Source organism: Gavia stellata, chromosome 33, assembly GCF_030936135.1.
Source record: "Gavia stellata isolate bGavSte3 chromosome 33, bGavSte3.hap2, whole genome shotgun sequence".
NCBI lineage: Eukaryota > Metazoa > Chordata > Aves > Gaviiformes > Gaviidae > Gavia > Gavia stellata.
In genome coordinates this window covers 320,443-335,985 of record NC_082626.1, presented here as the reverse complement: position 1 = coordinate 335,985, position 15,543 = coordinate 320,443, and the positions used below count along the sequence as shown (strand labels likewise).

General features: G+C 70.4%; 2 protein-coding genes across 2 annotated transcripts; one reads left to right on the top strand and one right to left on the bottom strand.

Annotated features, from left to right (window-relative positions):
• Window positions 1-914: 914 nt before the first annotated feature.
• On the bottom strand, window positions 915-2,057 carry KCNJ10 (potassium inwardly rectifying channel subfamily J member 10). Its single transcript, XM_059832360.1, has one exon. It carries the CDS (start codon window positions 2,055-2,057, stop codon window positions 915-917), a length of 1,143 nt encoding a protein of 380 aa, XP_059688343.1.
• An 8,737-nt stretch (window positions 2,058-10,794) lies between these two features.
• KCNJ9 (potassium inwardly rectifying channel subfamily J member 9) lies at window positions 10,795-13,056 on the top strand. The gene is made up of 2 exons (XM_059832247.1): window positions 10,795-11,689; window positions 12,734-13,056. The coding sequence occupies exons 1-2, from the start codon at window positions 10,795-10,797 to the stop codon at window positions 13,054-13,056; spliced, it is 1,218 nt and encodes a 405-aa protein (XP_059688230.1).
• Window positions 13,057-15,543: the final 2,487 nt, after the last annotated feature.

The following is a 15,543-nucleotide window of genomic DNA, read 5'->3' as shown; positions in this document are numbered from 1 at the left end:
AGGGGGGCAGCCGGGGCCGCGCGTTAATAGCAGAGCTCTACGTTAGCAGCAGCGACGGGCTCGAGCAGGGCCAGGGGGGTGCCCGGCCCGGGGGGACGCGGCGCCGCAGCCGTGTCCGATTATCGGTGACGCCCCGGTGTGTCCCCCCCGCAGCCCGGAGTGTGTGTGGGGGGTCAGCACAGGGAGGGGGGCCCAGCTCTGGGGGTGGTGGTGGAGGACAGCGGGGCTCGGGGGCTTCTCCTGCCTCAGTTTCCCCTGTTGAGTGTGCGATGACCCCGGACATGGGGATGCCCCCATGGCCCCCAGTGGTTTGAGTGCTGGGGGCTGTGGGGAGAGTGAAAGGGGTGCAGGGGGGAGATGGGCTGGGGAGGGGGTCCGCAGCCCCCGGCCTGAGCCTTCCCAGGGAGGGGGGTGGGGGTCCCATGAGGTCAGAGCCTCCTGCTCCCCAGCCCACATGTGCAGTGAGCAGCTCAGGTCTCAGCCCCAGCTCACGGGGGCGGGATTGGGCAGCGAGATGGCTCCCGGCTGGCAAGAAACGGTGTCCCCAGCTGTCCCCAGGGGCTGGAGGTGGCCATGTGCCCCCCTGGGGACAGCATCTCCCCGCAGGATTGTGTCCTGGGGTGGGGCCGGGGGTCTCTGGCTGGTGTTAGCAGAGCATTAGGAGAAGGGGGGATGGGGACAGCCCCGGCCCTGGGTGGGCTGGGGGAGGGAGGACAGCCCCACTGGCGGGTGGGCGAGCACCCACGAGGGTCCCCGAGGGAGCTGCCCCGGGAGCTGCCCCGTGCTGCGAGGAAGGGGGAAAATGGCCCAGGGGGGACGGGGTAGGGGGAAGAGCCGGTGGCCTCTCCGGGGGCTGGTGGCATCTCCAGGGCTGGTGGCACCTCCGGCGGTGTCGGCGGCGTCCCGGCGGGCACTCAGACGTTGCTGATGCGGACGCTCAGGGGCGCTCCCTCCCGCTCCCGCTCCGCCGCCTCCCGCAGGGACTCCTCCAGCTTCACCTTCTCGGGGTCCCCGAACCGGACGGTCTCGTGGAGGCAACAGGGTGCTGTCACCTTCACCACCTGGTCGAAGAGGCTGAAGTCGGCCACGTACTTGCCGCTGGCCGAGAGGGAGATGGCGGGGGTGAACTCGTAGCCCCAGAGGATCTCCTCGGGCAGGTAGGAGGTGCGGACCTGGCACGTGGCGCTGGTGGACTCCACGGTGCCACTGAGGATGACCACCAGCTCGAAGTCACCTTCGCCCGTCCGTAGGGCCATGTCCCGGAAGGGGCTGGCGTCGTCCACCACGTGGTAGAAGGTGAGGGGCAGGATGAGGAAGGGACTGTCGGAGGAGGTGTCCACCTGGAAGTCCACGTTGACCTGGTTGAGGCGGACGCTCTCGCCCTCCTTGGTGAGGTGGGTCTGGAGGAGCTTGCCCGTCACCTGGCAGCCGATGAGGAGGCTCTTGCGCATGTTGGCCACGCGGATCATCAGGCAGGTCTTGCCGTTGTGTTGGGCCACCACCGCGTTTTGGCTGAACTTGATGGTCTCGGCGCGTTTCTTGGGCCGGGCGATCTTGGCCAGGAAGGTGCCGGTGATGAAGATCTCCATGATGGTGGTGAGGACCAGCTGGGTGATGAGCAGGACGATGGCGAGGGGACACTCCTCGCTGATGTAGCGGAAGCCGTAGCCAATGGTGGTCTGGGACTCCAGGGAGAAGAGGAAGGCGCCGGTGAGGGTGTGCACCTGCATGACGCACGGCGTGTGGTTGGCCGGCGGGTCGAACTCCAGCAGGTCCCCGTGGACCACAGCCACCAGGTACCAGATGACACCGAAGGCGAACCAGGTGCCGGCGAAGGTGGCGGAGAAGAGGACCAACTTGTACCGCCACTGCATGTCGATGAAGGTGGTCCACAGGTCCTTGAGGTACAGGAAGCGCTTGTCGGCGATGTGCTCCATCCGCACGTTGCTGCGGCCGTCCTTGGTCATCACCCGGCGCCGGCGCAGCCCCGAGCCGATGAGCGGGCGGCTGTCGGTCTGCGTGGTCTGGCTGTAGTACACCTTGGTGGCCGACGTCATCTGGAAGAGGCGATGGTGGGGAAGGGGGTGAGGAGGTGCCACCTGGGAGAGGGGGGTGCTGGGTGGGGGGTGTGGGGAGTGTCCTGGGGACGGGGAGGGGCAGTGGGTGGATAAGTGGGTGGAGGGATGGAGAAGAGGGAGGGATGGGTGGATGGATGGATGGAGAAGGATGGAGAAGAACGGAGAAGGATGGACAAGAACGGAGAAGAGGGAGGGATGGAGAAGAGGGAGGGATGGAGAAGAGGGAGGGATGGGTGGATGGACAGAGAAGGATGGACAAGAACGGAGAAGGATGGACAAGAACGGAGAAGGATGGGTGGATGGAGAGGACAGATGGACGGATGGACAGATGGACGGAGTGTGGTGAACGGATGGACGACTGAGCAAAGGCCTGGCCAGGCCTGAGGGATGGGTGGAGGGACAGAGAGGAGGGACGGGGGGCGAGGAGGGAGGTTGGGTGTTCATTGGGCGGACGGGAGGGAGCTGAGGGGGTGGTAGATGGAGAGGAAGGATGTGGGGGACGCGGAGAGGTGTGGGGGGGACGCCGCCCCCTTCCACCCCTCCTCAGTGCTCCCTCCGGCCGTGCTCCCTCCCACCACGGCGGCAGGCAGGGGCTGAGGCCGGGAGGATTCGTCTCACGCAGAGCCCCCCGCGCTGTCCCCGGCAGCGTGGGGACCCGGCCTGGCCGTGGAGACCTGACAGACTCGTGGCACCTCAGCAACGGGGACTGCTGTCACTCCCACCACTTCTGCAGCCTCCGTCCACCTGTCTGTCCATCCAGACTTCACCAGCCATCCGGACATCTGTCCCTCTCCTATCGATCAACCCACCCACCCACCTGTCCCTCTGTCCTCTGGGCTCACCACGCAGCCAGCATCTCTCCATTCCCCTGCTCATCCACTCACTGTCCGTCCGTCCGTCCGTCCAGACTCAATCCACCTGCCCGTCCATCACTCCTCCCCAGCCAGCTGTCCGTCCCTCTATCCACCCACCCCTTTATCCATCCATCATCCACCCAACCATGTACGCACGGATCCATGCACCTGTCTGTCCATCCCTGTATGTGTCCAGCTGTCCAGCCATCCCTCTGTCCATCCTTCCATCCACGTGAGCTCTCACCTGTCTGTCCGTCCATCCATCCCTGTATACGCGCATCCGTATACTTGTCCATCCACCCATCCACGCGCTCACCCACCCCCCTGTCTGTCCGTCTGTCCATCCGTCCCTCTGTGAACTCATCCCTGTCCCCTCTGTCCCCCGGCAGCTCCCCCCATGCCCCCCCGTCCCGTGGAGGGGACCCAGGCGTCCTGGCCGGGCAGGAGGAAGAGGAAGGGGGATGAATGGGAGGTGACAGGGACAAACGGCTGGTGGCGGCGCCAGGCGCGTTTCCGTCCCCGTCCCTGTCCCCGTCCCTGTCCCCTGCCAGCCCCGGCCGCCGCCGGTGGCACAGAAAGGGCCTTTCAGCCCACGCCAGCGTTTGGCCCCGCCACGGTTTCCGCCACGGATGCGCCAGGGCAGCGTGCCGGGGACGCTAGGGACACCGGGGACGCGGTGGCACCATGGGGGGTCTCCTTGGAGCCCGGTGTCCCTACATTCGCCAAAGCTGGGGGACGTGGGTGGCACTGCCACCGTCCTGGCTGCGCCACGTCCCCTCCCGGCAAAAGGCCCTGAGGAGGGGATGGTGGCACTGGGGACACGGACCTGCCCTGTCCCAGCTGAGCTGCTGGGGGTCCCCAGAGCCGCCGTGTGTCCCCAGAGCCACCACATCCCCAGAGCTCTGCCCACGCCGGGCAGCAGCAGGCACCGGCACATCCCCAGCCATGTCCCCGGGGGGACACAGCGGTTCCTGCAGCCCCTGGGGGTCTCTGCACCCCCCAAAGTCCTTCTGCTCCTCTGGGGTCCCTTTGCTCTCCTCTCTGGGGTCCCTGCACCCCTCTCTGGGGTCCCTGCACCCCTCTCTGCGGGTGTTCCACCCCTGCAGGGTCCCTGCACCCCTCTTTGGGGGTCCCTTCACCCTCCAGAGTCCCCCACACCCCTCTCTGGGGTCCCCACACCCTGGTTTGAGGGGTCTCTGCACACCCCAGGGTCCCCTGCGCCCCTTCAGAGGGTCCCCACACCCCTCTTTGGGGCCTCTGCCCCCCCATTTTTGGGGTCACTGCATCCCATAAAGCGCCCGTCAGGGGCCGTGTGCCCCCGTGCCCCCCGGCCAGGCTCCCGTGCGCGGACACGGGTTGTGACAAGCCGGCGCTTGTTCCCGGCGCGGGACGGTGCCCGCGGGCACAGCCGCTGCCGCCACGGCCAGGCCGGTTACCCATTAACCCCCCTCGCCCCCGTGCCTCGGTTTCCCCCCGGGGATGCTCGACACTGGGGGCGAACGCAGGGGTCTGGCCCTGCCTGAGGGGTCTGGTGTGGAATGGGGGGGACACGGGGACACGTCCCCCCTCACCGCGTCCCGCTGGCACCACCAGCCTGGGCACCGTTCCCATGCCCGCGCGGTGCCAGCCGTGGCCGGGCTCCCCGCCAGCCGCATCCCCCCCATCCCGAAACTGGGGCACTGGGCTCCATGGCACTGGTGGCAACTGGGAATGGGGGAGATGGGACCCCATCCCCACGGTGGGGTTGGGGCAGCGGGGGGCCGCGGCGTGGGGCAGGTCCCGTGGGGCTGGGGGTGTGGGGCGACCGCGCAGGGCTGGCGGGGGGGGGACGGGGACAGGGACAGTGGGGCCATTGTGCGCCCCGGAGGAGAGGCCTCAATGGAGCTGGCGGGGCACAAAGGCGCTTTGACGAAGCCCTTCGTTAGCATGCAGGGCCCCGCGCGCCCCGCCGTCAGCACAGCCCCCGGCGGGGGTCCCGGGGGGCCCCGCGGCCCCCCACCACCCACCCCGCTGCGCCGGCGGCCACCAAGCCCCGGGCGCCTGGGTGCCCTGTGCCACCCCCTCCTTGTCCTGTGGACCCCCCCATCCTCCCCTGCACCCCCCCGTTGAGGCCGGACCAGTTTGAGCCCAAATTTGGGGCCGGTGACGGGGCCCCCGGGGGAGGAATGTCCCCGCGCCCTTCACGCTGCCACCTGGGAAACGCCATGGGGGGGGCTGGAGTCACGGCCCCCTCCCCAGCCCGGCCATGGGGGCGATGGGGACCCCCATCCTCCCCTGCAGCACTGGGGGGACCCCAAAATGATAATTTTGGGGGTTTTCCCCCCAGTGCTGCCCAGCCCTCATCAGCCATCAGCAGAGGCCACAGACTGGGGCAGAAAAAGCCCCTTTTGGCCCTTTTTCGAGCTGCCCCCACAGCGCGTCCAGCGGGTCCGTGCGCGTGGGGCTCCCACGGGACCCCCACGACGCCGGTGCCGCTGATGGGGGGATAAGGGTGGCTGGGGGCTGGCATCGGTGCAGGCAGTGGGGCTGGCAGCGGGGCATCCCCACGGCCACCCCGCTCCCCAGGGACAGCTGGCGCCCGCACGGCTCAGCCCTCCGTAGCCATCGGAGAAGCCACCCACGGCACCAGCACCGGTAACAGCAGCACCCTCCAACCGGCCTCATTAACCCCATTAACCCCCCGCCTGGTTAAAGCCCAGCCCGGCTATCCCAGAGCCTCGTTAACCCCCAGCCCCGTTAACCTGCAGCCCGGGTAGCTCACAGCCCAGCTAACCCGCAGCCCAGTTAACCCACACCAGGGGTAACCCACAGCCTGGTGATCCTGCAGCCTGGTCAACCCGCAGCTGGGTTAATCCACAGGCAGATTACCCTGCAGCTGGGATAACCTGCACCCTGGGTAACCCACAGCCGGGATAACCCACAGCCGGGATAACCCACAGCCCAGCTACACCAGTGTGGCTAATCCAGCGTGACCAACCCACAGCCCAGCTAATCCAGCGTGACTAACCCACAGCCCAGCTAATCCAGCGTGACTAACCCACAGCCCAGCTAATCCAGTGTGACTAACCCACAGCCCAGCTAATCCAGCGTGGCTAATCTGTGGCCCTGCTAATCCCCAGCCTGGCTAATCCAGTGTGACTACCCCACAGCCCAGTTAACCTGCAGCCTGGTTAACCCACACCCTGATTAACCTGCAGCCTGGTTCACCTGTAGCCCAGTTAACCCGCAGCCCGGCCGGGGCCACTAACCCGGAGCCTGGCGTGTCCCCACTTGCCCCCCATGGGGACCTGGCGGGGACGGGGAGGCTCCAGCCCCCTCCACCCGAATGCCCTTGAAACGCCCCATCACCGGCACCGGAGCCCAGGGGGGTCCTGGGGGGGTTCGCCTCCCCCAGCACCAGGCTGAGGCCACCCGGCATCATTACACCAGTGGGGGGACCAAGGAGGAGCGAGGTGCTGGGAGGGGTGTCCCTATTTGGGGGTCACTTCCTGGGGTGGGGAAGGGGCCATCCCCAGGGCCTGAGGCCTCATACCCCGGGGGCTGTGGGGACATCTCGGGGACGGGTGGCCCTGGAGATGGCCGGGGAGGGGGGAGCGTGGTGGGCACGGCTGAGGGGTGCTGTGCACCTCCATCCTCTGTCCCTCCAGGTCCCCCTGCGCTGGGGAGAGAAGGGGGACGCCCACGGGGAGTGGGGACATGGGGACACGGAGATATGTGACATGGGGATACGGGGACTTGGGGTACAGGGGACTTGGGGGACATGGGGACTTGGGGGACATGGGGATACAGGGACAGGGGGATGGGGGTACAGGGGAGATGGGGACACAGGCACATGGGGATGGGGGACATGGGGATCCAGGGACGCGAGGATAGAGGGCCACGGGGATATGGGGACACGGGGACACAGGGTTGTGGGGTATGTGGGGCCACGGGGATGTGGGGACACAGGGGATATGGGGACATGGGGACACAGGGCTGTGGGGTATGTGGGGCCACGGGGATGTGGGGACACAGGGATATGGGGACATGGGGACACAGGGCTGTGGGGTGTGTGGGGCCACAGGGATGTGGGACTGCGGGGACATGGGGCACGGGGCCATGCGGTTGTGGGGTCACGGGGCACAGGGCTGTGGGCGACGGGGGCACAGGGACGCAGTGCTATAGGGGACACGGGGCTGTGGGCTGTGGGGGACACAGGGACGGAGCTCTATAGGGACCCGGGACGCGGGGCTCCGGGGACGTGGGGTTACGGGGTCCCAGCACTGGCGGCCACGGGGACCCGGGCACCGATCCCGGTCCAGCGGCGCTGGCAGGTGCCCGCCGCCCTCGGGGCGCCCCGGCGGGGACGGGGGACCCCCGGGCCCCCCCGGCCGCCCTTACCTTGCTCGGGGAGGGCCCCAGGGCGCCCGGGGTCCCGGCCTCGCTCAGCCCCGCCGCCGCCGGCTCCCCATGGGCTTTATGGCTCGGCGGGGCCGGCGGCGGCGGGCCGGGCCGGGCCCCCCCGCCGGGCCCCCCCCGCCTGTCCCCCCCCCGGCCCGGGCCGCCTCGCCGGGCCCGGCTGGCACCGATTGGCGGGGCCGGGGAGGGGGCCCGGGGCGGGGAGGAGCCGCCGGGGGCGGGACGGGGGTTAATGGGGTGGAAAACGAGCCGGCCCGCACCGGGTCACGTTACCGGCCACGGGGGGGGCGAGGGGACCCCGCCCGCAGCCACCGGCACCGGGGCGGGTCCGGGCGGGGTCCCCGGGCTCCGGTACCGGCACCGGGGAGGGGTCCCCGGGCTCCATCACCGGCACCGGGGCGGGTCCGGGTGGGATCCCCCGGGCTCCGGTACCGGCACCGGGGAGGGTCCGGGTGGGGTCCCCGGGCTCCATCACCGGCACCGGGGCGGGTCCGGGTGGGATCCCCCGGGCTCCGGTACCGGCACCGGGCGGGGTCCCTCGGGCTCCGGTACCGGCACCGGGCAGGGTCGCACCGGCACCGGGGAGAACCTCCCCCGGTCACGGCAGCACCCACCCGGGTGGTCCCCGGGATCCCCCTCCGGACCCCCCCCGCCCGAGCATCCTCGTGCGTGTGAGCGTGGGGTGACAAGGGGACCCGCCAGAGCCGGGCAGGGGCCGGTGTCACCCGTGTGCACAGACACGCGCACACAGAGTGACACCCCCCCCCCGCGCCCCCCGTGGGGCAACGCCAGCCCCAGTGCTGCCACTTATGGGGATCGGGGGGGGGCGCGGGGTGCGGAGCCGTGGGAGCGTGGGAGGGCGGGGCGCGGGGCCGGGGTCCTTGGGGGCGCGGGGCCGTGGGGCGCGGGGCCGTGGGGCGCGGGGCCGTGGGAGCGTGGGGCGCGGGGCCGCGGCCGCCCCACACAAGGCCCCGCTGTTCCCGGGCCGGGGCCGGTTCCGCGGGGCCGCGGCACAAAGCGCCTTTGTCCGCCCGGGGGGGCCGGGGGGGGCCGGGGCTGCGCGGGGGCTCCCGGAGGCGGCCTCGGGCACGGGGGAGGGCCTGGCCACCGATGGGGTGGCTAGTGACCACAGAGCCCTGGCTAGTGGTAGGGGTCCTGGGCAGGGCTGGGGCGTCCTGGCTGGTGATCCTGGGCTAGGGATGGGGGGCCCTGGGCTACTGATGGGGGGGCCTGGGCTAGTCATGGGGGGCCTGGGCTAGTCATGGGGGTGCCTGAGCTAGTCATGGAGGGCCTGGGCTAGTGATGGGGGAGCCTGGGCTAGTCATGGGGGGCCTGGGCTAGTCATGGGGGGCCCTGGGCTACTGATGGGGGGCCCTGGGCTAGTCATGGGGGGCCTGGGCTAGTCATGGGGGGCCCTGGGCTACTGATGGGGGGCCCTGGGCTAGTCATGGGGGGCCTGGGCTAGTGATGGGGGAGCCTGGGCTAGTGATGGGGGTGCCTGGGCTAGTCATGGAGGGCCTGGGCTAGTGATGAGGGAGCCTGGGCTGGGAGCGGCGGCTGGGCTAGTGAGGGCGACCCCGGGATAATGGGGAGGGGGCTGGGCTAGTGAGAGGGAGCCCTGGGCTAGTGGCGGGGGGGGGGGGGGGGGGCCCTCTGGGCTAGTGATGGGGAACCCTGGGCTAGTGAGAGGGAGCCCTGGGCTAGTGGCGGGGGGGGGGGGGGGGGGGGCCTCTGGGCTAGTGATGGGGAACCCTGGGCTAGTGATGGGGGCTCTGGGCCAGCGGGGGGGCGGGACCTCGTGTGCTCCCCCCCCCCGCCGCGCTCAGTGTCACACGCGTGTGTGCTCCCCCCCATGCCCTGTGTCACCCCCCCACTGTGCCCCACGTCACGCGCGTGTCCCCCCCGTACTGTCACACGTACCCAGCCCGCAGCGCCCGTGGCTCAGGTGTGCGCACCTGCCCCGCGCCCCCGCACACGCGTGTGCGCACCCCCCCCCCCGCGCGTACATCGCACCGCCGCCTTGCGGGGCCCCGCCGGCCCTGCCCGCCCGGGGCGGGGGGTCACGCGTGGGGATCCGGGCGCGGGGGGGGGTCCGGGGACGGGCGGGGCCGGGGGGGGCGGGCGCTGGTCGGTATTTTTAGCCGCGCGCTCCCGGGGCGCAGCCGTTGCCGGGGAACGGCGGGAGCGCGGCCAAGGGAACGGCGGGGGGGGGGAACGGGGAGCGGGGGGGGCACTGCTCCGGGACCGGACCGGGACCGGGACCGGGCGGGAGCGATCCGCGGCGGCCGGGCGCTGCGCTCCCCCCGCGCCATGCGCGCAGCGCACCGGGGCTGCGCGGCCCGGCGGGAGCGGCGGCCGCGGGGCGAGCGGTGAGTGCGGGGCCGGGGGGGGACACACACACAGCCCGGGGGGCCCTGCTGCCCCCCCCGCGCCCCATCGCCCCCTGCACCCCTGCACCCCCAGCCGCAGCGCTGGGGGGTGGCACCGCGGACCCCCTCTCCGCGGGTGGGGGGTGCGGGGGGCACGCGGGGGCCCGGCCTGCGCGGAAGGGCCCCCCCCAGCACAGACCGCGGAGGATGCGCCCCTCCCGCCCTCCGCTCTGCCCCCCCGCTGGGGGATCCGTCCCCGCGGACCCGGGTGGGAGTGGGGTGCCCCACGGCGGGGGGGGCGCAGCTGGGTGCCGCAGGGCCCCCCAGGCCGGTGGTGGGGGGAGCACGGGGGGGGGGAGTGCGTGTGCACACGCGCGAGTGTGCGTGGGCACGGAGGAGCTGTGTGTGCGTGTACGAGGCCCAGCAGTGTGTCCATGCGCGTGTGCACGCGTGTGTGCACGCGTGTGGCCCAGCTCCGTGTGCACGCGTGTGCCGCCATTGGTCCGGAGCGTGTGCGCAGCGTCGGTGCACACACCGGCGCACAGCAGATCTCGGTGCACGGGAGCGTGCAAGGAGCCCCTCAGGGTGCACGCACGGGCCTGCACCCACCCGGGGGTGAACGCGTGTGCGTGTGTGTCCCCCCGGGGGCTTGCGCACATGTATGTACGCCAGCTCATGTGTGTGCGCAAGGTGTGCGTGCTCTGGTGCTGTGTGTGCACGCGTGTATGCATGAATGCACATGTGTGTGAATGCGTGTGCATCTGCAAGCGTCTGTGTACACCTGTGCGCAAGCATGTGCATGTGTGCGTACACATGTGTGTGCGTGTCTGCAAGCGTCTGTGTGCAGGCATGTGCACGCGTGTACACATGCTAGTGCATGGATGAACGCACACGCGTGGGCTCAGCACCCCTGGGTGCTCCTGTGCCTCAGTTTACCCCCCCCACCAGGGACCAGGGCGGAGGGGGGGGGACCCAGGCGTCCCCGCAGCCTCCCCCACGCACCAGCTGGTGCCACCATCCCCTCCCAGTCCCCCCCAGTTTGGAGGGGGCGAGCGGCACCATTAACCCCTTCCCCTCCGCAGCCTCTGAGGGGCGATGGCACAGGACAACGCCGCCTTTTGCGGGGTCCCCGAGGGGGTCCCCGGGGAGGCGAAGCCCCCCCCGGTGCCCCCCCGACGGCGGGGGGCCAGCGCCCGCAAGCGCCAGCGTTACGTGGAGAAGGACGGCAAGTGCAACGTGCAACACGGGAACGTGCGGGAGACCTACCGCTACCTCACCGACATCTTCACCACCTTGGTGGACCTCAAGTGGCGCTTCAGCCTCCTCGTCTTCATCCTCGCCTACGCCGTCACCTGGCTCTTCTTCGGCCTCATCTGGTGGTTCATCGCCTACTGCCGGGGGGACCTGGACCACCTGGAGGACCACGCCTGGACGCCCTGCGTCAACAACCTCAACGGCTTCGTCTCCGCCTTCCTCTTCTCCATCGAGACGGAGACCACCATCGGCTACGGCCACCGCGTCATCACCGACAAGTGTCCCGAAGGCATCGTGCTGCTGCTGCTCCAGGCCATCCTGGGCTCCATGGTCAACGCCTTCATGGTGGGCTGCATGTTCGTGAAGATCTCCCAGCCCAACAAACGAGCTGAGACCTTGGTCTTCTCCTCCCACGCCGTGGTCTCCCTGCGGGACGACCGCCTCTGCCTGATGTTTCGCGTGGGCGACCTGCGGGACTCGCACATCGTGGAGGCCTCCATCCGCGCCAAGCTCATCAAGTCCAAGCAGACGCAGGAGGGCGAGTTCATCCCCCTGGACCAGACCGACCTGAGCGTGGGCTTCGAGACGGGCGACGACCGCCTCTTCCTCGTCTCGCCCCTCATCATCAGCCACGAGATCGACGAGCGCAGCCCCTTCTGGGACGTCTCGCGGCACCAGCTGGAGAAGGACGATTTCGAGATCGTTGTCATCCTCGAGGGAATGGTGGAGGCCACAGGTAACGGGGACGCCAGTGGTGGCGGGGGGGTGGGATCTCCACAGGGACACCTCATCTCCACCGGGACACCTCACCTCCATGGGGACACCTCCGTGGGAATACCTCGTCTCCATGGGTATACCTCATCTCCGTGGGGATATCTCCGTGGGGACACATCCTCTCCGTGGGGACACCTCCATGGGGACACTTCACCTGCATGGGGACATCTCACCTGCATGGGGACATCTCACCCCTGTGGCCCACAGCGTGTTCCTGCCTGGTCATGGCTGGGAGGTGACCCCAAATCCACCCTCACCCCCAAGCTGAGCCTGGATGTGGGTCCCTCCACCCAGAATAACCCCATTGCAGGACTGGCGGCGGGGGGGCAGCCTTCCCCCGTACCCCCTTTTCCCCCCGTGGGAAGCCTCTGCCCGGCCTGGCCCTGGGAGGAGCTTGGGGAGGGGACCCCGATGACAGTGACAGCCCCTGACGTCCCAGCCTGTCCCCTGCTCACTGGGGTGTCCCATGCGCCAGGTGCTGCACACACCCCCCAATGAGGATTGGGGTGCCCCTGTGCTCTGGGTGCTGCACAGACCCCCCCAGCCAGGACTGGGATGCCCCTCGTAATGGGTGCTGCAGACTTTGGGTGCCCCTTGCGCCGGGTGCTGCACAGGCCCCCCCCCAGCCAGGACCAGGGGACCCCGTGCACTGGGTGCTGCAGATTTCGGGGTACCTCATGCAGCAGGTGCAGCACAGCCCCCCCCAGCCAAGACCAGGGTGCTCCATGCACTGGGTGCTTCACAATCGGGGTGCCCCCTGTGCAGCGCATGTCGGGGTGCCCCGTGCGGCGGGCGCAGCTCAGACTGGGCTCCTCCACGCACTGCATGCTTCACATATCGGGGTGCGCCCTGCAGCGGGTGCAGCACAGCCCCCCCAGCCGGGGTCAGGGTGCCCCTCGCACCGCCCCATTGCCGGGGGGCACCCCGCCGGCCCCCCCCCCGGCCCTGGGCTGGGGATGGGTGCCCACCGGCTGCCCACCGGCTGCCCACCGGCTGCCCGGCGCAGGGATGACGTGCCAGGCTCGGAGCTCGTACCTGGCGGACGAGGTGCTGTGGGGCCACCGCTTCACCCCGCTGCTGAGCCTGGAGGAGGGCTTCTACGAGGTGGACTACGGGGGCTTCCACCAGACCGTGCCCGTGCCCACCCCGGCCTGCAGTGCCCGGCAGCTGGCGGCGGCGGCCGCCCGCCGCGATGCCCACCTCTACTGGTCCATCCCCAGTCGCCTGGACCAGCCGCTGGAGGAGGCGGCGGCGGCGGCGGCGGGAGAGGGGGACCCCGACACCCCCCGGGAGAGCAACGGCACCCTGGCCAGCCCCGAGGCGCGGTGACGGGCCACGGGCGGGCACGGGGGTGCTGGGCGCCCCGCCGCTCCCCGCTGCGCTTTCTTTTAATAAACCCCCCCCTTCTGACGGTGGTGGTCTTGGGGTGCGGGGTGCTGAATTTGGGGGGTGCGCCTGGGCTCGGGGGGTGCCAACCCAGTGCCCCCACTGGGGAATTTGGGGGGAAACAGGGGTTGGCAGAGGCCCCCCCCCCCCATTGCCACAGGCGATGCCAGGCAGGGATTAGTGCCCTCCCACCCTGAGGATTAAGGGGGGGCTCCAGACTATGGCACATTGCTCCCCCCCCCCGCCCCGTGGCATTTTTGCCACCTGGGGGTGCTGGCTTAGCCCTGACCTTCCACCCCCTCCCAGGTTATTATTGTAGGGCCTACAGTAACCCCAGGGTGCGTGGTACAACCTAGGGCCAAACAGGGGTGATGCCCGGGGGGGGGGGGACGGGTGTCACGCAGCTTCGTTAACAAGACTCTCGAGCTCCAAATGAGGATGTTTTAATGAAGGGGGAAACCGAGGCAGTACCTCTCCGGGCACCCATGGGTGCCCCCCCAGCAGGTTTGGGGGGCCAAGGGGGTGGGGCACTGCCCCATTCCAGCATCTCCACCACGCCATGGGTGCTCACGATGTGGTCTGGGTGTCCTGGGGGGGGGGGGCATGGGTGGGCACAAGGACCTGCAGGAGGGACAGAGGGGACTGAGGGCTGGCACCAAGCACCCTGTGCCCCCCCAGTGCACTGCGAGCCCCATAGCGCTGCGGGCATGAGGACCCCCAGGTAGGCAGGGGGGGTCTCCAAGGACACGAGGACCCCCAGGGTGGACGGGAGGGGTTCCAAGGACATGAGGACCCCCAGGGTGGGCTGGGGGGGTATTTCCGAGGACCCCCAGGGTGGGCAGGGGGGGGTCTCCAAGGACATGAGGAACCCCTGGGTGGACGGGGGGGGTCTCCAAGGACACGAGGACCCCCAGAGTGGGCTGGGGGGGTGTTTCTGAGGACCCCCAGGGTGGGCAGGGGGGTCTCCAAGGACACGAGGATCCCCTGAGTGGACGGGAGGGGTTCCAAGGACATGAGGACCCCCAGGGTGGGCGGGGGGGGTTCCAAGGACATGAGGACCCCCAGAGTGGGCGGGGGGGGGTGTCTCCGAGGACCCCCAGGGTGGGCAGGGGGGTCTCCAGGGACAGGGGTACCCCCAGGGTGGGCGGGGGGCACCGAGACCCCCATGACACCGAGGACAGGGGGACACTGAAGTGGGCCGGGGCACCCTCCCACCCCCCCTCCCGCTGCCCCCCCGGACCCCCCCAGCAGCGAGGGGGAGGCGGGCGGAGCCGAGCGGGGTGAGTGGTCTGGACGCCCCGCCCACCGCCCCGCCCACCGCCCCGCCCAGGCCCCGCCTCCAGCCCCGCCTCCAGCCCGCGGCCGACGCGCGCCCACGTCTCGGGTGGCCCCGGTCGGGGGGGCAGGAGCTGTCCCCCCCCGCCACGATGCGTGGGTGCCCCCGCGGCCCCCCCGAGTCCAACAGCGGGGCGCAGCCCGGGGCCCCCCAGGACTGCCGCGGCCCCACGGGTGTGCGCACACGCGTGTTGGCCGGGGGGGGCGGTGTGTCTGCACACGCGTGTTAGCGTGAGCGGCGGGGGGTGACACGCCCCCCCCCCCCCGTCCCCGTCCCCGTGTCCCTGTGTCCCCCCGGCTGCCACATTCCTCCCGCCCACGGCCAGCAGCTGCGCGGGGGGGGCGGCAGTGGGGCACGATCCTTGCACGCGCAGGGGCACACGCGTGTGCGTGGCGCCAGCGCCGCCCCCCCCCCCTCGCCGGGGCACGCGTCACCGCGGCCACCTCCGGCAGGGAACTGGGGCGACTGGGAGGACTGGGCTGCCCCGGGCAGCGGGGGGGCAGGGGCGAGGGCTGGATGCCCGGTCCCCCGTGGGGCCGGACGCCCGGGTCCCCCGTGGGGCCGGGGCGGGGGCCCAGCACGTGGCGCCTGCGCCCGCGTCATCTGTTTGCTCAGCTTGGGGGGCAGCGGGGGGGGACAGCGGGGGGGCACAACCCGGGTAAACACACACATCCCCCCCCCCCCAACCGGCCTCTGCGTGCCTGGCTCTGACTGGGACAGACTGGGGGCACTGGGACGGACTGGGGGCACTGGGATGGACTGGGGGCACTGGGCAGACTGGGGGTGCTGGGGATACTGGGAGGCACTGGGACAGACTGGGAGGTGCTGGGACAGATGGGGGGGAACTGGGAAAGAATGTGGCAGGCTGGGGGACTGGGGATACTGGGGGGCACGGGGACAGACTGGTAGGTGCTGGGGCAGATGGGAGGGACTGGGAGAGTCTGAGGCATACTGGGATGGACTGGGAGGTGCTGGGGAAGATGGGCAGACTAGAAAGTACTTGGACAGACTGGGGCAGGCTGGGAGGTACTGGGACAGATGGGCCGCTGGCATGGACTGGGGGGACTGGTCCATACTGGGGATACTGGGCTACA